At 34.5% G+C, this 22,970-nt stretch overlaps 2 protein-coding genes across 5 annotated transcripts in view; both read left to right on the top strand.

Moving 5' to 3' along the window:
• The window catches only part of LOC139775895 (acyl-CoA Delta-9 desaturase-like), a 37,756-nt gene extending 33,891 nt beyond the window's left edge, over positions 1–3,865 (top strand). For all 3 annotated transcript variants that reach the window (XM_071712254.1, XM_071712256.1, XM_071712253.1), the window contains exon 6: positions 19–3,865. In XM_071712254.1, the coding sequence (XP_071568355.1) occupies positions 19–388 (370 nt within the window). In that variant the 3' untranslated portion in view covers positions 389–3,865. The remainder of the gene's footprint in view (positions 1–18) is intronic.
• A 2,301-nt stretch (positions 3,866–6,166) lies between these two features.
• On the top strand, positions 6,167–14,440 carry LOC139775882 (glutamyl aminopeptidase). Of its 2 annotated transcripts, none has more exons than XM_071712225.1 (16): positions 6,167–6,494; positions 7,184–7,292; positions 8,465–8,790; positions 10,070–10,490; positions 10,624–10,771; positions 10,856–11,132; positions 11,244–11,414; positions 11,477–11,574; positions 11,655–11,789; positions 11,892–12,193; positions 12,259–12,344; positions 12,439–12,563; positions 12,731–12,943; positions 13,027–13,267; positions 13,354–13,486; positions 13,576–14,440. In XM_071712225.1, exons 3-16 carry the CDS (start codon positions 8,565–8,567, stop codon positions 13,967–13,969), a joined length of 2,970 nt encoding a protein of 989 aa, XP_071568326.1. In that variant the 5' UTR covers positions 6,167–6,494; positions 7,184–7,292; positions 8,465–8,564; the 3' UTR covers positions 13,970–14,440. The 2 variants fall into 2 exon arrangements, with proteins under 2 accessions (XP_071568326.1, XP_071568325.1); XM_071712224.1 differs by having other exon boundaries at positions 7,126–7,292.
• The last annotated feature ends 8,530 nt before the right edge of the window (positions 14,441–22,970 follow it).

The following is a 22,970-nucleotide window of genomic DNA, read 5'->3' as shown; positions in this document are numbered from 1 at the left end:
CGTATCTTTGTGTCGCAGCACCATTAGCCCCACCGACAGCTACAGCGTCGGCATCAGCGCTTTCGGGGAAGGATGGCATAACTACCATCATGTTTTCCCGTGGGATTACAAGGCCGCCGAATTGGGCAACTATCGCACAAACTTCACTACCGCCTTTATCGACTTCTTCGCCTGGATCGGCTGGGCGTACGATCTGAAGACCGTGGCATTAAGCATGATAAAGAAACGCGCGGCCCGAACAGGCGACGGCTCGAAATATGAGCGAGTCACGGACGATCATCATGACGAGCATGATCATACGCACGAGGGGGCTATATGGGGATGGGACGACGCCGATATGGCACCCGAAGATAAGCAGGGGGCTCAGATCATTAACAAGTTCGACTGAGTTCCGAGATTCAGTTCCAAAAACCTCTATACGTGACATTACACCCGGTCGAAGTTACGCAGAACGTGGACGTTCGACAGACGTTTGTGGTTTATGATGGTATTGTAAATTTATAATGAATTTGGTGAGATCTCGTGTCTCTGAAGGTTTAGTATATATCATTATACATCATGTGAGGTATTGTAATTTTTTTTTATAGATGTGTAGTACTTATTTCATCATCAATCAATGCATAATAATAACGATGATGGTAAAATTGCCTCATTTTTTTTCAACAGCTCTTGTGTAAATTTGTTTTATTTTTTTCCAACAGCTCTTAATTGATGGAAATGACGCGTGTAAGACGCGACTGTGATTATATATACAATTTCTTTTGTTTAGCTTTAAATAGAAATATTTTTTAAAGGTAATATTTATAGTAACTATTTAAATTTGTAATTTTAATATTATATTATTTATCCCATTACTAGGTATTCAACTTATTTTTGAATTTATCACATTTTTTGTTTCTTATATTCCATTATGAATTTTTCTATGAAAACTTCTTTTAAAAGATATATGCAAATTTTATGCAAAAACGTAAAAATTGAAAAGAAAATGCCACCGTGTGTATGTCACGTATAAATTATTAATAAGAACATTTATACTTGTTGAATGTGCACGTTATATGTTACAAAGTTGTGCATTATCGAGTAGGGATATAATCGCCCAAAGAACAATGATTAAATGTTTAACGGCGTCAATTAATATTTATTGTATAATATTATTTGTACATTGTTACATCGTTCCTCTCTTCAAATCGGCCGTTGAAACACGTCGCGAGTTCGATCGCCTTGCAACGAAGGGACGGAAAACTTAAGGCGCGACAGCGATTTTTTCGGATCGATCAGATTCCAGGATCGATCGATTAGAAATGTTTTCATTCAGGGATCTATGATCGCGAGAGGCGCACACTATATCGTCTCTCATTCGAGATAAACCTGTCAGGAAAAACTCGGCCTCGTTAGGAAATAAATCGAGATCTCGCGAATCCGGAATGATTAAGCGACGATCTGGATGTGCTGGCGTGTCTTACAATCAATTACGTACCTACGAATCAAATTTATTCGTGGCCTTCTGAATGACTGTTTATGTATTTAGAGTTATCGTATTTATATCGAAATTGTTCCGGTACCTCGAGGTCAATTCCGTAATAATTGCGACGCGACAGAGCGCGAGTCATTATCGACTTCTAATGTTGTTGTTATAATGTCAAGTAGCCAGTTTATATAATAAATTTTAGACACTATTACTATTAGCCGGAAGTCAATATTTGTCACGTTTCAAACAATAGAAAACAATAATCATTAAGACGATAGAAGATTTATATATGAAAAGTTTTAATGATTATTGATTTAGTTTTAATGATTATTGACCACGTAGATGACAGAAGCTCATATGACTGTAGCTCATATCAACATTATCGTTGCAAGTGACCGTAAATAATAGGCGCTCATATATTATAATCGACTTCTCGACTTGTCTCAACACGACGACGATAAAGGTTTCATGTGGCATCGTGTCACTTTCACTGTCGAGTATCATGCCAGTCGCGTTCCTCATTTTGATTGCGAGTACATGATGATACTGAATTAAGGTATCGGGATAATTTAACGGGAGAATAAAAAATATAAAATTTATAACTTGAAAGATTTATTTTAAATATGAGATAATAAATCTTACAATTACGAATTTATTTCACTTTTTCACAATTATAGCATAAAATGAACATTCTTGGCATGTATTATAAATTGTATATGTTACACTTGTGCAATATATGTGATTATAAATATTTTAACATTACTATCCTAGTTATAAAATTGCTCACAAAATTATATAAAATCTACGTTAGAGACACGTAGATTTTTTTGTATAATTTAGTGCGTAATTTTATGACTAAGATATTAATTTTGAAATATTTATAATTACATTGTGCAAGTAAGATGGATAGGAGATGCGATTAGAAATCGGTGATTGGCGGTCAGCTCTGACATAACTCCCCGTAGGTGACGCGATGGCAATCGAGCCTGTTCGTTACTTACATAATTAAGCGTTTTTCGATGTCGCGCGGCACGGACCCGAATTCCGTCTGTCTTCCGTAAATAATCGTCGTGTATTGAATTCGAGTCCGATCACGCAGCCTCGAATAGCTATTTCGCAAAGCGAATGTTACGAAAGCACACTGTTCGAACACGTAAGACTAATTACACGACTCGCAATTAATTAAAATCCGTTATTTTATTATAGCGACTCGTTACAACGAACCCCGAACGATTGAACGGTATTTTTGTGTCATAGAGGCCACAATCGCATATAGATAATCGCGAGCGAACGAATTTTCTTAACAGTCGAACAGTCAAGTGAATTTGTATGAATTTCTATACTTGCGATAACGTATATTCCGCAATAATGTAAGTATAATGTATGCAAGATATCCAGTGATAGATTCGACGAATACAGCCTTTAAAACAAAGTTTTCTTTACCAAATATGTCTATTACTTAACATTTTGCATACGAATAAATAAATAAATAAAATTAATTTTACAAAAATAGGCCAAACTAGTAAAACACACTAGTTTGGTCTATTTTATATAATTATTAGTTTATATTTAATATATAATTACTTTATAATACTTTATAATTATTGATTTAAACTCCAGGTGACGGATCATTTAAGCGTTAAACTTGAATTATCGTCAATTATTGGACATAAAATAAACTCGCTCCGAACTTTCGATCATTCTAAAGGTGTATTACACCTTATATTTTATCTTTTCGATGTATTGAAAGCAATACTGAAGAAATCGCATAATTTTGTGAATTGTAATAAAGACGTGAATTTTGGCAGAAACTTTTTAACATTTGCTCTGCCTTACGCTGATCTTTCTACACGATTATTTTCGCTCTTTGTTTTATTATATTTTTAACAAGACTTTTTTATGAGAATCTATGTCATAAATACTTGCCCGACTGTACTTACTGATTTGTACTCTCGTGCATACAACTTATTCGCGTGATTCTATTTATATCTATTGTGATGATTTAGAATCCTTTGCTACGACCGAGACGACCGTTTGACAAAAATCCCTGCGAGAGGCCACGATTTTTCTACTTTAAGTATAAATTTTAAGAGAGTATAGTATAACCAGAATTCCCATTGCGAATCGCTTTGTTTTTAGACACCCTATCTGTAATCGTAAGTTTCTAAGAGCGTAGCTTTTAGGGGAAACAATATATGGCTAATAATCTGTAAGAGTTAAAACGTCGAAACGAATGACGCTTCGTCGTAGTTACGTTGTCGTTCCACGCGAACGTAGACTTTGCTAAGACAATATCGATATATAAATAAATATATATGTATATATATAAACATATGTATGTATATATTTACACTGTATTTATATAAATAAATTATTGTTATCGATACGGACCTCAAATCGACGCTGTTTTCACGTCACAACTGTCATTATCTTATAGAGTATCATGGATTGATGCAAGGATTTGTAATTGTTTCGTACGTGTATACATATACATACTCCCATGTAATTGTTGCATAACACAATCCTAGATTCATTAATTGCATTTGCTTACTACGATTTAACTACCAATTACTCGAGAATCGGTGTGCCATCCCGCGTTTCACTTCTCTCAGGGAGCGCGACACAAACGCAAGGTAACAAAGTGACGAAATTGCAATTTATCCCTCGTCGTAGATCGCACAGATTGTGTATCCTCCGTAAAGTGCTAATAATTGCTTTGCTTAATCACGGGTTCTTAGAACGAGTCGCACCTTTACGACATCCGCACAAGTTTACGTAACTCTGCATTATGAAATTTCTGTTGTTTCTAGATTTTCGCCCTGTCCGCGTGCTGCGTACCCATGGGATCGCTTCGATCGTACACTACATGTTTGCAATTCGCGATAAAGGTACATTCTCGCGTGTGCATAAGCTTCGGCTACGACATTCGACAGTTTGCCGAAAGTCGGACGTGACTGTTTTACGATCCTTGCAACGAGTTTCGCCGGCGGATGCACATATAACGAGTCATTCATATTTTTCGCAATCCTATAAAGATTTATCGCGAAGATCTGTAGAATAACAGCGTTGTGGAATCGTAAATTCCGAATCCTGTAAGTGATGAGAAAGTAAAATATATTAACTTCATCAGCAATCATGGCAATTTTATGCCATAATGGTACTCTTGCTATTATGACATTTGTAACCATAATTACAAGAAATGCATCGGTAATGCGATAACTTTCTGCAACTGTCACGATTCATGTATTAATAATTCCTTGTTAAATTAAACAACAAATAAGTGATTTTTTTTCTTTTTAATAATATTACTTGCACAATTTTGAAACATGTATTTATTTAAGTTTTAATACCATAACCACACGTGAACATTTATTAAGATTTCTTCAGTTTATATAAATTCCAAAATTATGATATATTTAAGAAGCTTTTTATCTTTGAAATATTACAAGATATTACTTTGTCGAGATGTGTGTAATGATAATGTTCTTGTTGCAATCCATGCTTTGTGGAGTTTTTCTTTTTAACTGGTTTTTATATATAAAACACATATTTAAAATATTTAATTTAAATTATTAAATATATTAAAGTTTTTTCGTTAAACAAGACTTTACAATTTTTCATAGAATCGGAGATTATAAAATAAAAGATACCGGTACACACACACACACACACACAAAAGACAAAAAAGAATAAATTTTTGGAAAATATAAAATTTAAAGAGAACATTATTACACATATGTTTATTATCAAAGGAATACTTTGTAATAATACATTTTATCTCTTTCTAATATTTCTAAATTAGATTTTTGCCAGTAATAGATAGAAGCCGGAAGAGTACACTATAATAAAAGAGGAAACAATGTAAAACAAAATAATTAAATTAAGAAAGGAGATAAAACAATCAGAATAATTCTCTTTATACATATTATCTTGAACACTATGTAAAGTTCTGTGGTTTGTACCTTATATTAACATTATCTGAAGCGCGAAAATCACACATCGAAGAAATTGAAAAATTTCTTTTTTCAAAATCTTTTGAAAAATGTAATTTTTTTAGCGTTAATAAGTTTCCTTGGTAATTTTTTTATCTATTCTTATTTTTACAAATAAAATTAAATAGCATTATTGTTTTTTTCAACACTTGATGTATTCTTAATGTATTTTTATAGAAATGGAAATAATCTTAATATTTGAATAAGCTTTGTGACAAAATTAATTTTCTATCGTTTAAATTTTAACAATTAGAACATTTTCAAGACTTTGAAATTTGTATGAACTTAAAATTTTCGGTAATAATGGTTTATAATATTGAAAATTTATATATAAACGTAAATGTTTTAATATTAAGCAATATCATGTAGAACTGTGAGAAAATTAAAGATTCGAGAAAAATATTCCAATTTTACGTGAAATCGTCCACGTATATGATTTAATCTTGTAATGCGATAATATGAATGAATCAAGTGCTCCTAATTGTACTTTCAAAAATACAGTGTGGGTGCGCTCCACTTATTAGTCTCGCCTCGCGGCCAGGGATCGTTAATTACATCAATTTCGGCGGATGTTAATGAACGTATGCGTACGCGACGGTTAATTCAAGCCAATTTTGCTCGTGAATTTGAATGCAAGTCGGCCGTGTCGCCGACATTGTGTCATATCCAATTAAGAACGATTTTCGTATGCCGTAGCGAATCGGCTCTCGCGTACCGTCAGCAACGGCAGTTAGACGCGCAGTTTCTCTCGGATGATAGAGCGAGAAGGAGATCGAGAAGTGAAACTGAATGATGGGTCTTTAGCTAAGAGACGTTTCCACGCGCGAGTTTCTGAATTTAAGAATCTCTCTCACGTTGTGTTTAACTGCTTCTTAATTATAGTGTTTCTAATTTCGCGTAGTGCACTTCATTCAATTTATTGTGCAAGGAAAGAACTTATGGGAAGCAAATTATATATACACGCAGAGAACATATGTGCAAAAAAATTAATTATACATTTATAATGTTCAAAGAAAAATGAGAGGATAAGATAGGTATTCTATATATTTTTCTGTGTTTTTATTTTCAAACAAGAATATGTGACAATAAAATCGTTAAAGTTTGGAAGGAAATCTGTAATAAATCGGGCGCATTATTGTTTAGCGATAAATGAATATTTTCTGGGAAACGTTATTGATCGATAAAACTGTAGTTTTTTGTTTGTGATTTATTTTTATTAGAAAAGAAAATTGTTTTAATTAGTGACAGTTCTGATGGCAATTTTTGGAAAGAGTGCATAAGAAGTTTTATAATTTATTTCGAATATTTTTTGCGAATCTTTTTAATCATAAATATTTGTAGAACTGTAGAATAATCAATGACAATTGGGAAAAAGATAAAATCTTTGCAACGTATGCGCAGACGTAATATACCAATGATTATATTATATATTTCTTATTGTCCTGAAAAAAAAATACTTCTAATCTTCCGTAATGTTATTATAAGTCTAATAAAAAATTCTATGATATTAGCACAATTAAATTACGATCACTTTGACCTCTCGGAGAGTGAAACGAAACCGAGGAGACAAAAAAAAGAGAAAGTGATGCATCTGCTAAAATCAGTCGGATTATTGTTAATCGAGTAGATTGTGGAAAATTATAATATTGCGCGGAAATTTTCCAGGCACACAGAGATAAGAACATCTGCCATAAAAACACTACGAGAGATTGCATATTTGCAGAATTCCATTTTACACTATGATCGACTTGTTACTCGATATGCGAGTAGCGCGCCGATGAAGTAATCCGAGGACGAAAGATCACGAGTTTTAGAAAGCGCAAACAAGCAAGGTGAGCGTCATTATAAACTTCGTAGTTTTATTTATACTGTTTAGAGGCTCTCAAGTAAAAGTCTGGTCAATTTGGCAAATAAAGCTGACGGCTGCATTTAAAAATAATGCACTCTATATTTATATATCAGTTAGTATTAGTTTTAATATTAGTTAGAGACACATGACGACATGTTTTGTATGTCAAATCATAACAAATATGGGCTGGATTTTTGTTTTGTTTTTGTTTTATTTTGGATTGGTTCTGCCGTGGTTTGTTATAATATCAATCAGCACACAGTCGATCAGTGGCCAGACTCTTACTTGAGGGTCTCCGATGCTGTTAGAATTACTAACTTCAGAATATGTGCGCAATGTCATACCATCCGATTTCTTGAGAACGTCAGGTAAACATTTTACTTGCAATTTTATTTATAAATATGTGAATTGGAGCCAAAGTAATAATCTATTTTGTGTGCAATGAGGAATTAATTTTTATGAAATTGTGCTCATATCAGTCATATAGGAAAATATCCTTTTTTAAAATAATTTTTAACGGTAAAATGAAAAGTATGTCTTATGTCTAATAATCGGAGTTTGCACGCGCGAAGCAACACGTGTGCATGCTGTTAGGTAGACCCACGCATTAATCTATCTTGCATATCGAGTGCACTATAGTGAATTATAGTGTGACGCAGTGCATAATCTTTTAACTGCAATAATTTATTTCTAACAAGTCACCAAGAGAGTTTGTATCGTCATCCATTACCTACATTAAGCGCGCATAGATGCTGTCTGCGTCACGGAAAATTGGAGCACATACATAGACCCATTTTGACCAATTAGGCATGTTTACCAATCATGCGTGTCGGAAGAGTATCTAATCGGCTAATTGTATTGTTATTCTTACTAAGTATTACGAATTAAATCATTTTGAATGCGATTTTGTTTTTAATTAAACGGATAGCGAAATGTACTGATTGAGTGACCCTCAACTTGTGATAAATAGTCGACGAACTTTAATTGCTTCGTCTCCAAAGTTGTTATTCAAAATAAAAAAATTACACGTATGGTCGTCGATTTTCAAAGCCCATTTAAAAAAATTTGAAAACTCCACGTTTATATTTTTCATATTCCGAATACTAATTATCGAGTGTCTCGCTGATTTTATAATCAACTATATCGATTTTTCAGGTGTCCGAAAACCGATTATCTGCTTTACGCTTCGCGTAAAAGTATTTGAGAAACTGAGGGTAGTGAATTAAATCACGCGGTATCCCTCGCACCCGAAATAATGGGCAGCAACAAAGTCGAGAGCCGACCGAAAGGCGGCGCGCCTCGCCTCAACTCAGCATCAGCATCAACGATATCGGAGTCACTTCGTCGTAACAACGTCGTTTCCGCGCTCCTCTGCTTTACCTGCGGCGCCTGCTTTGTCCTGAGTTTAATTTGCACCTGCCTGGCGACGTTGGTCGTTTTGCTGGATCATACCGTCGAGGCGGCGAGCCACGATCGACACGGTGAGAGAGCACGGGAAAATTCACCTGTTATCAGTGGCAAAGTGGAGTAGTTTCTACGTTCAGAAATATTGCTCTTGTGTTAAAATTGTGTCGTGCTTACTAATTATGTCTCAGATCCGGAAGTTTTCGATAAAAGGAGATTGCTCCGCAAGCAGATTGATAAAACCGCTCGCGGAAATACAAGTTGGAAAGCATTCAAAGCGCGTTCAATGAAAGTTTACTCGATGTGTTTGTGCTTTGTCAACTCGGCCAGTAACGTGACAAGCTTCTTCTTATGTCACGAGTATTGTGATTGCTGGCGGTAGATTTAAAAGTGCTTTCGTAGGCTCTTCTTCTCAATATTTCAGAATTCGCTGGAGTATTTCTCCGCTAGACAAACGTGTCAACGATCTATCACGGAGTAGATAGATTTTTGGCTCTTAAAAATAAATAATAATAAATATTTTATTCGAACAATTTGTTGATTCAATATAGTTAAAAGTATATAACAGATTATGTCTGTCGCTATAAGAATACTGTTTTTAAGCTTCGCTGATAATTTAGTTGACGCTGCGCGAAAGTAATTTTTTAGAAGACTTTATTATATAAGTTTATTTATTCAACGAAGCGTAGATTACAACTAAATATCACTAGAAACCATATATAGATACAAAATGTTATTGGGTAGAATTCTTTTTGAAGAAAACAGGTAAACTTGACTGTTATCAAACTTAATATCTGAGAATTTATTTTCTGGATATCGCAGGTGGCCTTGACTTTTAAAATTCAAAGTCCAGTTATCGATTAGACACGTAGACATGTTCGTATGTTTACAAATCATTTGAATCGAAAGAAAGTGGACATTCAACTATGCTCCGATTTCATGTTCAGTTGCTCGGGAAGAAACTCGAACAATGTTTCGCATTTTACAGCAATAATTTGCAATGTGATAATTCAAATCGAAGAAATATTTTGTATTCGCATTTTGCAAATATTATCTCACTGACAATCCATAATGATGCATCGCTTTCCAAACATATTTCATTCAGATCGTCGCTCCGATTTAGTTATAGCTCTCCTCAAACTTTTAGTTCAATCGACTGATGGCCAAATTGTTCATTCAATCTACATTTCAGAAAAATAGAGAAGGCTTTTTGTTACCTTGTTGGTTACATCAGCATATGAGATTAATCAGACAGATAAAGACTGTGGTTCCTAGATTATGCGTTAATATTTATCTGCGCGCAACACACGACAATTATTTGTGGATAATTATTACAGACATTAATTTTATTTATAGATTCGAATAGACCAGAGGCATACACAACAATGTCTAATCCCGATGAAAGCTTCAGATTGCCAAAGGAAGTCATACCTATCGAGTACGATCTCCTCTTGCATCCGAACCTTCAAGAGGGCACGTTTTCCGGAAATGTGACCATCCTTATTCAAGTCAACGACAATAGAAGAACCATAGCTCTTCATCAAAAAGATCTCAACATTACATCGACGAAATTAAAAACGTACGGCCTAAATGACGACTATACAATTGAAATCTCCTCCGTCAGCAAGCCCACAAAATATGATATCTTCGTGGTATCAACTGAAAACGAGATTCAACCCAGATTCTATAAGTTAAACCTAGAATTTAAGGGAAGTCTAAAAGACAAAATAGTGGGATTCTATATCAGCAAATATCGGTATAAAGCTAACGAAACCAGGTAATATAAACTTGTCATTTTACTAATAAGTAATGCACGAATTTTGTGATGAATTTAATTAGTTTCTCTATTTGATGATATGACAGAATAGACTTATGATTGTAATGTATCCCCTATATTTTTTAATCAACAGGTATATTGCGACTAGTAAATTCGAGCCAACTTATGCAAGACAAGCTTTCCCGTGTTTCGATGAACCCAATTTTAAGGCACACTTTTCGATAAAGCTGGTTCATCCTATGGATGATTGCTACAGTGCCTTATCCAATATGAATGTAGAGGTATACAAATGATTTTTTATATTAATTGTCATTTCTTTCAGAAAATTATTAAACAGTTTATTGAGAAGTTATTTTTTGCCTCAGAGCACTGCGGTAAATACACCGGAACGTGGTCTAGCAACAGTGACCTTTGCAAAAACTACAAAACGCATGTCGACGTACCTAGCTTGTTTTATTGTCAGTGATTTCGTTAGTATGAGTAAGATGGCAAAGAATTTAAATGGTGAAGAATTTCCGGTCAGTGTCTATACCACAAGAATTCAGTCGAGGGAGAAAAGAGCTTTTGCATTGGATATTGCCGTGAAGGCTATCGAATATTACATAAACTTATTCAAAATAGATTATCCATTGCCAAAACTCGGTAAATATGCAACTAAAATTTACGGAAAAATACAAACTTGTCATGCACATTTAAAGTTCTCGGTGGATTTATTTTGAAGTACATACATTTATAAAACCATTTCTTTTGCAGATATGGCTAGTATTCCCGATTTTGTATCCGGCGCTATGGAAAATTGGGGTTTAGTGACTTATAGAGAAACAAGAATTCTTTATGATGACCGTCATAACTCCATTTATGATAAGCGCGATGTCGTTAACGTGATCTGTCACGAATTGGCGCACATGTGGTTTGGAAATCTCGGTAAATATTTTAGATCGATCAATTGTGGTTAATAAAAATATGAGAGACATACTTTTTTTTAGTTACCATGAAATGGTGGAATGATTTATGGCTCAATGAGGGTTTTGCTACATTTATGGCATCTAAATGTTCAAATGAGATTCTACCAAACCAGGGATATGTTGGTTTTTTAATATAATCTAATCGAACATTGATATAAATATTTAAAATATGAGAGGAAATATAATATACTGTTTTCAGATGGAGGAATTTCCTGTTGAAGTAATGCAGAAAGTGTTCGTTACCGACGCAAAGTTGAGCTCTCATCCTATAGTTTATAACGTCCAAAATGCAGACGATATTTCATCATTCTTTGATGGAATATCTTATAAAAAGGTATATGATCATAACATATTATTTTATAATTTTGCACTTACCAATTTCTTATTGTCATTTTTTTCTATCTTATTTATTTACTCGAACTGGTGCCTATTTTAGGGGGCATCTGTAATCCGCATGATGGAGAACTTCTTTGGATCTGATGTCTTTTTCGGTGCAATTAGTACCTATTTGAATAAATATGCCCTTGGGAATGCGGAGACGGCGGATCTCTTCAATGTTTTGCAAGATTCGGTTGGAGACGAATTAAACGTAACAGCTATAATGAACACTTGGACGCGACAAGAAGGCTACCCCGTTATTAACGTGAAAAAGTCCGGAAATAATAAATTTGTATTAACCCAGAAACGATTCTTGGATGATCAGGACGCCAAATCCGATCCCTCAAAATCAAATTACGGGTGAGTTATTTTATCTCGAGGCAATAATCGGCAAACTTATTTCAAAATCATGTTACATCTTACAGATATCGATGGACTGTGCCCATCGTATATATCACTAACAGAAACGAGGTACCCACTCTTGTATGGTTTGACAAGGATCAGGACGAAGGTTTGAATTTAAATTTAATAATTTATAATTTCTCTGTACGAATTATTTCTATATCATTTTCTCTTTTCTTATTATAAAATTCTATATTTTACAGTGACGATCGAGGTCGACGAACGTACTAGGTGGATCAAATTAAATGCGGGTCAAGTTGGCTATTATCGAGTTAATTATAACGAGGAATGGATAACATTTAAAGAGCTGCTTCGGGCTCACCTTATGGTAAAATTACGCTACTTTTTTGTTTAATGCAAGAGTTATTATAAATAAAAACCTACAATTTTACAGATTAATGCATTACTTTGTTATTTTCACTTTAATTAGTCTCTTCGAGGGTTTATTTTTTATGCCTTCTTATTATATTTTTCTTCTTTTTTTTTTTATTACAGAGAATATCGTCGTTGGATCGAGCGAATCTTTTGGACGACTTGTTCAGCTTAGCTGATGCCGGTGAGCTCGAATACAATATCGTGATGGATATAAGTGTGTACCTCACCGAGGAGTATCAAACTCTTCCATGGGCGGTTGCGAGATCGAAATTGATGACAATGCACACTCTGTTAACTTCCTCGAGTGAACCAAATATTGCAGACACGTTCCAGGCAATATATCAATCAAAGCATTGCAAATTACCTTCCGATGTCGTCGCGAAAGTCATTTTTAAGTGTATATAATACAATTCTAGTCTTTCGTCGCAAAATTGGTAGAAACCATCTATGATTGTGTAACATGGACCGTCGATGATTCCATTGAAGACGACGTGCCATTCACGCAGATTGACAATAGAGTGCGAGCGCCGGTACTCGAATTGGCCTGTGCAATGGGTTCATCCGAATGCCTGCAAACAGCCGGTGAACTCTTCAAGAAATGGCTGTTACTAAAGGAAGCGACGCATCCTGATATTCGCGAATTGGTTTATTACTACGGTTGGTCTATCTAATGTAATCATCAATTTCCTGTATTATCTGATTATAAAAAAAAAATTCTAATGGAATGCAAAATCTTTCGTTAGGTATGCGCTATCATTCGGATAAAAACGACTGGAATACCATGTTCAAACTATTTGAAGAGGAGACCGATCCTAGCGAGAAAAATAAAATAATGATAGGATTAGCAGGCATACATTCCACCGAGATTCTAAAGGAGTTAGTATTAAGTCTACTATCGACAACTTTTTAAATATGTTTTATTTTTATTCAAAATCAAATAACACGTATTTCTCTTTCTTTTTAAGCTACATCACCAAAGCGCGCGATGAGAAAATTGTCCGCACTCAAGATTTCTTGAAGTGCTTGACTACAATTTCGAAAAATCCCGACGGTACATCGCTGGTGTGGGACTGGGTGCGCGAGAACTGGGAATTCCTGGTGAACAGATACACATTGAACGATCGTTATCTCGGCGAACTTATACCATCTATTACAAGTACCTTTGCAACGCAAACTAAGCTGGACGAGATAAAAGCTTTCTTCGCGAAATATCCTGAAGCTGGTGCCGGTGCGGAGGGTCGAGTCAAGACTCTTGAGACAGTCTCGAAAAATATCAAATGGCTCGCTAGAAATACTGAAAAACTTAAAAATTGGCTCGCTGAAAACTGGTCGTCAGAAACTGGCATTCGTAAGACCTGATGAACGCACCAACAAAAGTATCTCAATATGCAAGACAGCTGAAAAGAAAGACAGACTCTTTTAATGTATACTGATTTTTAACAGTTACTCACAAAAACAAATAATTTTTTGTTAAATCTTGGTATTATATGCCTCAATTGTCAAAAATTATTGGCAGCGTCAATTAATTGTGATTTTATATGTTGACTTTAAAGAAAAAAAGAAAATTACTCTGTCAAATACGATGGATAAGAAGACTGTATTTAATATGCTGAAATTACATTGTGATCAAATGTTCTGGTCTGTTACGTAATTAGTAATTACTGTGGCAGCGTGATTGTCATACACAAATACAAAAGCATCAATATGCATTTTGCGCGAAGCACAAAACAGGTCTTTTATGGAACGCATTTATAAATCTTGATACTGATATATATACAATTTTATAGAAATATAATTTTGTGATTAAATATAGCATGTTTATACTGTTAACTGGTAATTCTTTTCCTTGACTGTGAGTATTGGATTGTCAGAGATGAAAATTGCAATTTATATATTGTATAGATTGCATCTATGCACACGAGTCAATATCTTAAAAAAAATTGACTTACATCACTATGGCTTTTACTCCTCCATATATGTGAAAATTCGTGAAGGTCAGATCTATTGTGAGATCGATCGTATTACATTCTATTTCTCTTATAATTGGTTTAATACACATTCAATTGGCCAGTTATGGTCAATAAAATAGTCTAGAGTCTAGAGGGATGATAAAGTCTTTTAATTCATCATAATACAGTGCACAAACTTGTTTCTCACGACACCACGCTCTATGTTACATAATATACCTTTTTCCAGAAAATCTTTTTTATAAAAATAGAAGAAAGATTTTTAATTGCAGATTTATTTAAAAATTTATTTACGTAATTAAATGTGATCAGGATTGCACGCAGGATCAATTTCTTTATCCACGAGGAACAAAATAATCCATCTTGTCATTTCAGTTCAGGATGGGAGTCGAAAGTATCGCGCCGTGGAAACTATCGACAGCATTTTGCGATATGACGGATATTGCATGGTCAGTTGGAAAAACATTTTTGCGAGATACAAGTGGGCTTATCGAAAAATGCAATATAAAGCTGCATGAAATGTTTGCCATATTCTATTTGCGCTATTGAGAATTATTTGCATTATCAGAATAGAATCTAGTGGAGAGACAGAAAAACAACGATGAGCAAATCCGAGACATAAAACAGATTTCAAACTGCCGCACATACATCGGTTTAATGTTACGTAAATAGAGGGACTCTTTTGCAGCAATATGACATTTCGATGCCGGTTAAACAACTAATCAAATACGCAGCAGCTCTGTAGCACCAATGCAAATAATACGAGCGCTTTCAACCAAAGTAATATCGCGAAAAATACTTTTTTACAGGCACGCGCACGACATTTTCTTTTACGATATATTATATTTATTTTGTTATAAAGTTACAAATTTTTTCCCGTATTGTACGTACTTCTATAATGTTGATTTTGATTTTGTGTATTTAATGAAAACATTCGTTTTGAAAAGATATCTTTTATATTTTTCTGGCATACATATAATATCAATCACTTTCGAATTATTCCAGATGATGCATTATTTTCTAATAATATTTAATCTAATCAATATCGACTATAAAGCTCGAATTATTTAATGACTTGTTCGACTACAGACTGTTTCGTATCTCCTACAATTCTTCATGTCATGGAAAGATGCTAGAAACATGGCAACTCGTCTATGAACATCAATTAGTTCACAGAACGATAGCCCATAAAATAACATAAAAGCTGAAATTGCGAATGGGGTAGAACCGCCAGAAATCACCAATTAAGAAATATAACTAATTAGTTTATTCCATTCTCTTGCCCAATGAAAATATTAGCCCGTAATATTACTTTCGAAAAGTATCGAATTCCTCCCTTTTGGAAAAGTGTACTTATATTACTTTAAGTAAACTCACAGAAATAAGAAAAGTTTCTACGATTATCTGCGAACATTTCATTTATTGACGCTCTTCTATTCACTCGGATGGAAAGTATATAAATTCGACCAAAAGTTCCAATTACATATCCATGGTAGACTCTGAAGCTAAGTGGAACATGCCGAATTATACTCACGGCACACTGAGAAAAAAACATTTAGATCCAAAAGAATATTTATTAAGTGACTCCTAATAGCTTATTTACTTAATATAATACACATATTTATTTAGAATTAGATATTTTTACTTAATTTAAATAAAAATATCTCATTCTAAATAAATATGTGTATGCCACTTTAATAAATATTTTTTTGATCTAAATATTTTTTTCTCAGTGTATGCTACACTCTTTCTAATTTGCGGAACAACAAGTATAATTGGCTAAGTTTTTTTTCCATTTCGACACCATGGCTGGGTAATTGCGGGCTTTTCTCGTCTAATCTCTAATCTTGGATCAAGTCCTCTTTTCAATTTCTCTCGCCAGCTCGTATTCCTCGTATACTCCTTCATCTACAGCTCACGTATTATGATTGGCCGTATCAAATGTGAAAGAAGCTTTCCATTATCGCGTTCTGCCATTTTACCATTTATATATCTCTCCCACTCTTGCGACGCGATTTTTCGATTAAGACGCGAACTTACATTTTGAGAAAGCCAAGAGGCTTCGCACGAATGCGTCTCCTCTTCCATGACGAAATTCCTTCTCCATAATATTACCCATTAATATCATCAGTAATAAAATGTTTAGTTGGCATTACATCACCTTTTGTACCATTGTTATGAAAAATAGCTTTTTCAATGCGGTTAAGGCTGAATAATGATAATAGCTTACATTCCTATTTAACTGAAAAGTGCACGAACTACGAGATTCCATTTTATACGGAAGTTGAAAAGGTAACGTTTCTTTGTATAGAATAATCACTTGTTTCGAAGCTTAAAGCTTCGTCGAAACAAGTACTTATATTATTCGATATCATTCAATTTGTAAATTTAAATACTAATTTAAATTAAATTTTACAATTAAGAAAATTATAATCTGATTTTAATTGATGAGGTGTTTTTAACATGAGATGTTAAGAATATTTGTTTAAATTCCAAAGCGCACAGCTATAATTTAAATGTACAATTTCTCCGTTTGTCATATTTTGTCGAACGTTAATATAAAGGTTGCCGTCGTTTCTGCTCAATAAAAATATCAGTTTGTCATCGTGCTCGATTGGCGCCCGTCTTGTACAAGAAAAAGATCTGTCTTTTATTGGGACGAATGTCACATATTCTCTAAATGATCACGTAAAGTTCCCCTTGTCTGCCTTTTGTCCCAAATCGACCATTAGTAGCAGAATCTCTGGCGAATTTGGAATTGATTTTTTCCTCGCGGAGAGAGAGAAATGTTGAGACTAGTCTTTAAGCCATAAGCTAGTGAAAACGAAGAGGAGGTAAAACGAGAAATTGGCTGCGTTCAGCAGAGAAAACTACTTTGCAACTGTTGTAAAATTTAGGAATCTGATTGATATATGCTTTTTAATTTTTACCGGAGCTAAAAGTATACACCAAACAAATTCACGAATTTTACAACAATTGCAAAGCAGCTTTCTCTGCTGAACGCAGCCAATAAAACTGCAGAGATGCAAAAAACAATAGAATTTTTGTATAGTTTTTAACGGATTCTTCTTTTTTAACAGAGTATTACTTCGAGTAAAAATATTTAATACTGAAGATTGAAGAGTCTAAAGAGATTAATGTTTAGCTATGTACATACATTAATTATTGGTTCGATAGCTGGAGGATGTTCTGTATACTTTTATCCAACGATTTGTTTACTGAAACAGATGCAAGCCGACTTGATAGTTTTCCTACGGGTGCACATGTGTTGCTGGATTAGCATTGGGCGTGCTGTGCAATAAATCATTCAGACGATTAAACGTTTACTAACTTGTGCGTTGCAGCGTTCGATCAAATCTTCTTATGTTGCAATTGACAGAAGTCGGTATTAATCATACATTTACAATATCCGGCTAAGCCGTTGCAAAAGCAATGCTAATAAAATAAGTGCATCTGAAAGATATATTTATTAATTAAATCGGTTATTTTTCTTAGTAACAGCGTTTCAAAAACTGAAGACTTAAAGATTTAATTTGAGTAGTTATAAAGTTATAAAACGTTATAAAATACATGTGTATCTTTATTTAAAAAATAAAACGAGAGAAGGGAGGAAGAGAATAAAAAATATAGTGAAAACTCACGTTTTCGTTAATTATAGGATTTTTCTAAAATAATTAAGTTTATTTATAAATTATGTATGGATCTATTTTTTCGCAAGATCCTTTTCCCCATGTTTACGCTAACTAGGGGAAAATCGCTCAATTCTATGCAAGCCTACACATGAAGATGTTCTAAATTTCACAAACATATTATAAGTCTTAAAATAACTTTACCTCGATTAATCCGTATATCCACAGCTAAAATAGAACTATAACGAGTTGAATGTAATGTGATAATTTATGATTTAACAGTTGCTGTGCACTTATCTTTCATTTTCTTTCATTGACGTCGCAGCAGACGTTCGTAATGCCCTTCGAGCGCGTTCGTGCGTCACTTGTGGTCATGATCGAGACTCCACGGGGGCTGCAAAAATTGTGGTAATTCACAAGAAAAATGACGACAAGAAGAAGCTGTTGCTCAAGCAATTAATATCAACTGTGTTCTCTTCTTTGCGTTCCGCGAACGAATTCCAAATCATCATCAGGGAAACTTCGCTAAGACTCCTCTCTTCTCTCGTATCTCACTCCGCTCATAAGTTGAATGAAACTATTGTTTCGATTAATCTCACTTTATTCAGTTTGCAGTCTCGCGATTTTGTGATTCCTTTACTGATGCACTCTCGCTGACGCACCGACTCTTTTATTTCAGATTCGCGAATGTGTCTGCCGTTCTCCGAACGTCGCTATCCCCTGCAGACGTCGACGAAAGCAAGCAGTACGCTAATTTGATCCCGTCCCATGAATTCCGCTCGACTTACTTCTGGTTCTTTTCGTACCGAGAGTCAACAACATCGTTAACAACGTTCTTCCAGGTCATCGTGTCAGCGATCGCTGCAATTCTGACCTGTGCTTTTATGATAGGATCGACAAACAATTGACAAAGAAAGGGCACGTCAACGAACATGCTGATGGAGTCCAACAACCGGATGATTCCACGGCCCTTGAAGCTCGACCAATGGCCCTTGAAGCTCGATTCGGTGCCCGTAAAAGGGGACGAGTTGCCGCTTATCTTCAGAGGATCCCACGGGATTCTCTTCGCAATGTTGATGGTTATTATCCCGAAACGGTTTGACGTTTTTATCCGTATACGGACGGGATTATACGATCGATACAACGAAATAATAGTCTCTTTATTGCTGTGAAATATAGTCGAAGCTCCTTCTGCTTTAAATTGCGGGAAAAAAGATATTAAGTGTTCACACGTTAAAAGAAAAATTGAAAATTTATTAAAATTCAGTCTATAATGCAAAATGCAATATTTCGTGCGCAATGGAAACGGACAATTAAGTAGGGCAGGCTCCGTGAGAAATGTTTTTCTTCCTCGCCTCTGCTGAGTAACTTGGAGTTTCTTAATTGTAGCGCCCATAAGAAATGCATAACTTCTCTACGTATAAAAAAAAAGTAATAATGTTTCGATATAGAGCTTTGCGCCGCTCTCGACGGGTGCAATTTGCTCGGAGCTACGCAAAAAATATCTGACGGTCTACTGCTCTACTCAACGGAACTTCGATCAAACTTCGCTAATAAGAAGATGAAAGAAACATTACACGCGCGCGTGCATTGTTATATCGATGCGCTACAATCGCGGAAAAAGGAATAGAGAAAATAAACGCGTCGAATTGATGGGGGGGGGGGGGGCAGAAGCATTAGAACGACATAATGAAATCGCGAGACAGACGATTCATTCTATTTAAGAGCACTCACAATAAGAAAGGCGCCGCGAATGCACTTTACATCCGAGTGAAAAGAAACATTACGTAGCTTTGCGATGTAAATAAAACAAAATCCAACGGTCGATTTTTATTTTCCACAATTGGGAAGAACATGTGATCGATGTACGGCGTACGCTACCCATAAGATGTATGACGTACAGCCTCATAATCCAGTATTCTCGATTTTACCATTTTGCCTTTCTCTTATTTGCACTTTTATCACGCCGTTAATGATTATGATAATTGGGTAGTTTGGAATTACAAACGTTGTAAGTATAAAGCGACAAAGCAAAAAGTTATCCTTATTAACTAAAGCAACTAAAGCTAATGAACAATTTATCGTAATTTTCATTTCTCTTTTATTGCAGTTTATTTTGTTCAAATAAAAATACCTTAATAAGCTCCAGCAAACCGATAATACTCTGCTTATAACGAAACAATAGTTTTTAATTAAATTAATTAAAACTATCAAGCGAATTTGTCTTGTTATATTCGCAAATTTCATACTCTAATGTAATTACATGAAATCCCCCGTAAAATCGCCGTCTTGCGAACTCTCTAAATCTGAATCAGTGAATAGTACTGCTGAATCAGTGAATAGTCACTGATATCAGTGACCATTCACTGATTCAGATTTAGAGAGAAGATTATAGGCATAATATCGTACAATCCGCAAAAATAATCAAATTATATTTATAAGCTCCCTCAATATTCCTTGACTTCGAATCAGTGGCATACTTTACACTGATATCAGTGACCATTCACTGATTCAGATTTAGAGAGAAGATGATAGGCATAATATCGCACAATCCGCAAAGATAATCAAATTTTATTTATAAGCTCCCTCAATATTCCTCGACTTGTCACGAGTGAACTTCAATATTCAAAATAGACATACATGGTAAATTCATAATAGGCGTAGCTTGCGGTGCATCCAAATAGAAGACTTTCTGCGAAATATCAAAAAATGGATCAATTCTTGGTGAGAAATTATTATTATCCTATTAAAACCGTAACGTGGTCTGGAAATATACCATTTAAAATATTGTAATATTTAACGCAATTAAGAAAACTTCTCTCGCAAAATCGAAACGCAAGAAAAAAATTTGCAAATTCTTCTAGACTTTGAAGAACTCATGAACTATTTTCTCGCACCGCTCAGAATTGCGGTTAAATGACTTCGTAAACGTCAAGCAAAAAATCATCCGTACGGATTCTTCGTCCTCCAATTTTTCTTCCTTTCGCTTCCAGACGCGCTATTCCCGCGGAGATAATAATTCCATTTGGCTTCTGTCGAGACTGGGCTACGTGGAACAGGGATTCTGCTATCCTTCGTTCAGCTTATTGAGTATTGAGTGAGAAATAGACAGCTAGATAGATAGATAAATTTATTGGTCCCTTTGGGTTACAATATATACATATATATATATATATATATATATATATGTACGTTCCGAGTGAGAGATAAAAAAATAGCTATAAAATCAAAGCGTTCGTTTCAACGATATTCTTTTATTCCTTATTATTTCATTATAACTCGTAAGCGATGTTAATTAACGATTTTTTAATATTACACGTTCGAGTGCACCTTCAAATTGGCCCGAGCACAATGCAAATAAATTGACAATTAACTTCTTGTTTAATTACAAATGTTTAATTGGGCTATTTACATGAAAAGCGATTGTTGTTTTACATAGATCTCCCATTTTATATTTTCGCATAAAATTTCTGTCATATATTTTTGATCCCATCATATTTTACCTCCCATTTCGTATTTTACTGTTCATCTTGATGCATCCGAATCGAAATGCATTTCAACTGAAATATGTACGTCCTTGTCGAGGTCGATTAGTGTTAACTGCTACCTATAAACTAAATCCGACTGATCGTTTGACCATTTAAACTTTAACATTGCATCGCACCGCATACATTTTTACGTTTGTATGTGACGATTATAAAAGCTATATATAGACAATTTAGCAATAAAAGCTCAGTTGTGCTGGAGTATAGAAAAGAAAATAAATAAATATATACATATTTTTCTCTGCATCACAAAATGCCATTTTAAGGACGTTCTCCGGTCCTTATACTAGAGAAAATCGATTTTCTTAGGATTTTCTTGAAACTGTGTATATATGTTAATTTAGGTGTGCTTTATGCGTGGTATAAATTTTACTAATGAAAAGGTTTTCCAGGCCAAACGGTAAGAGATACGAGGTTGGCCAAGAGGACCAAAGTTGCTCCTCTCGTCGAGTTCTATAAGGAAAAAATGCCAAAACTAAAAAAAAAATTAAAATTAATTTTTTTTTTGAAACTTTGAGGCTCAGTATCTTTATTTTTTATACCGGAAGAGGTACTGAAATTTATACCACGCATAAAGCACACCTAAATTAACGTATATTCACAGTTTCAAGAAAATCCTAAGAAAATCGATTTTCTCTAGTATAAGGACCGGAGAACGTCCTTAAATACAGAAATGGTGATCCTGACATTTGTCGAGACTATGTCGTATGTATAGCTTTAGTACAAGGCCCCCCTCGTAATTTTCTTACGACGCAATGAATGGCTTGAGGATCACATTATTCGGCAGCGTCTCTCAGCGTTATAGGACCATTCTAGAATTTTATTTTTACGATAATTCCAACTATTCTGTAGTTCATATCTTTGATGGCAAGGTCATGAAACGAGAAATATAGCAAGGCGTGGCAATTTTTCGACGAAAATGCAAAACGACTTCCATCACTTTAGACTGAAATTATTTCTGCTATTGTGGATTTCTATTTTTGTTCAATTAGCTATTTTTATTAACAACTCAAGCATTCTGATAACAAACAAAATCCTAAATTTTAGTATAATGGAACTTAATTAATATAAAAACAATCCTTTATATTGCCTTTCGTACTAATTAAAATGGTAATTAATTTAGTTACTCGTTACAGTTTAAATACGAATTATTAACGTAATTTATACGCGAGCGCGTATATTTGGCACGAGACATTACCGTGTCTCTAGATAACAACGC

The sequence above is a fragment of the Temnothorax nylanderi genome, unplaced genomic scaffold, assembly GCF_030848795.1.
Source record: "Temnothorax nylanderi isolate EJ_2023f unplaced genomic scaffold, tnyl_v1.0 TNYL_tig0108_pilon, whole genome shotgun sequence".
Lineage (NCBI taxonomy): Eukaryota > Metazoa > Arthropoda > Insecta > Hymenoptera > Formicidae > Temnothorax > Temnothorax nylanderi.
This window is presented reverse-complemented; position numbering and strand designations above follow the sequence as displayed.

What these genes read in the sequence shown, in the direction of transcription:
- LOC139775882 (XM_071712225.1), top strand. Translation starts at nt 8,565, where the DNA reads ATGGGCAGCAACAAAGTCGAGAGCCGACCGAAAGGCGGCGCGCCTCGC. An exon ending in GGCGAGCCACGATCGACACG is followed by an intron (nt 8,791 to 10,069) that starts GTGAGAGAGCAC and finishes TTTTATTTATAG; the next exon opens with ATTCGAATAGACCAGAGGCA. An exon ending in TTATCCATTGCCAAAACTCG is followed by an intron (nt 11,133 to 11,243) that starts GTAAATATGCAA and finishes TTTCTTTTGCAG; the next exon opens with ATATGGCTAGTATTCCCGAT.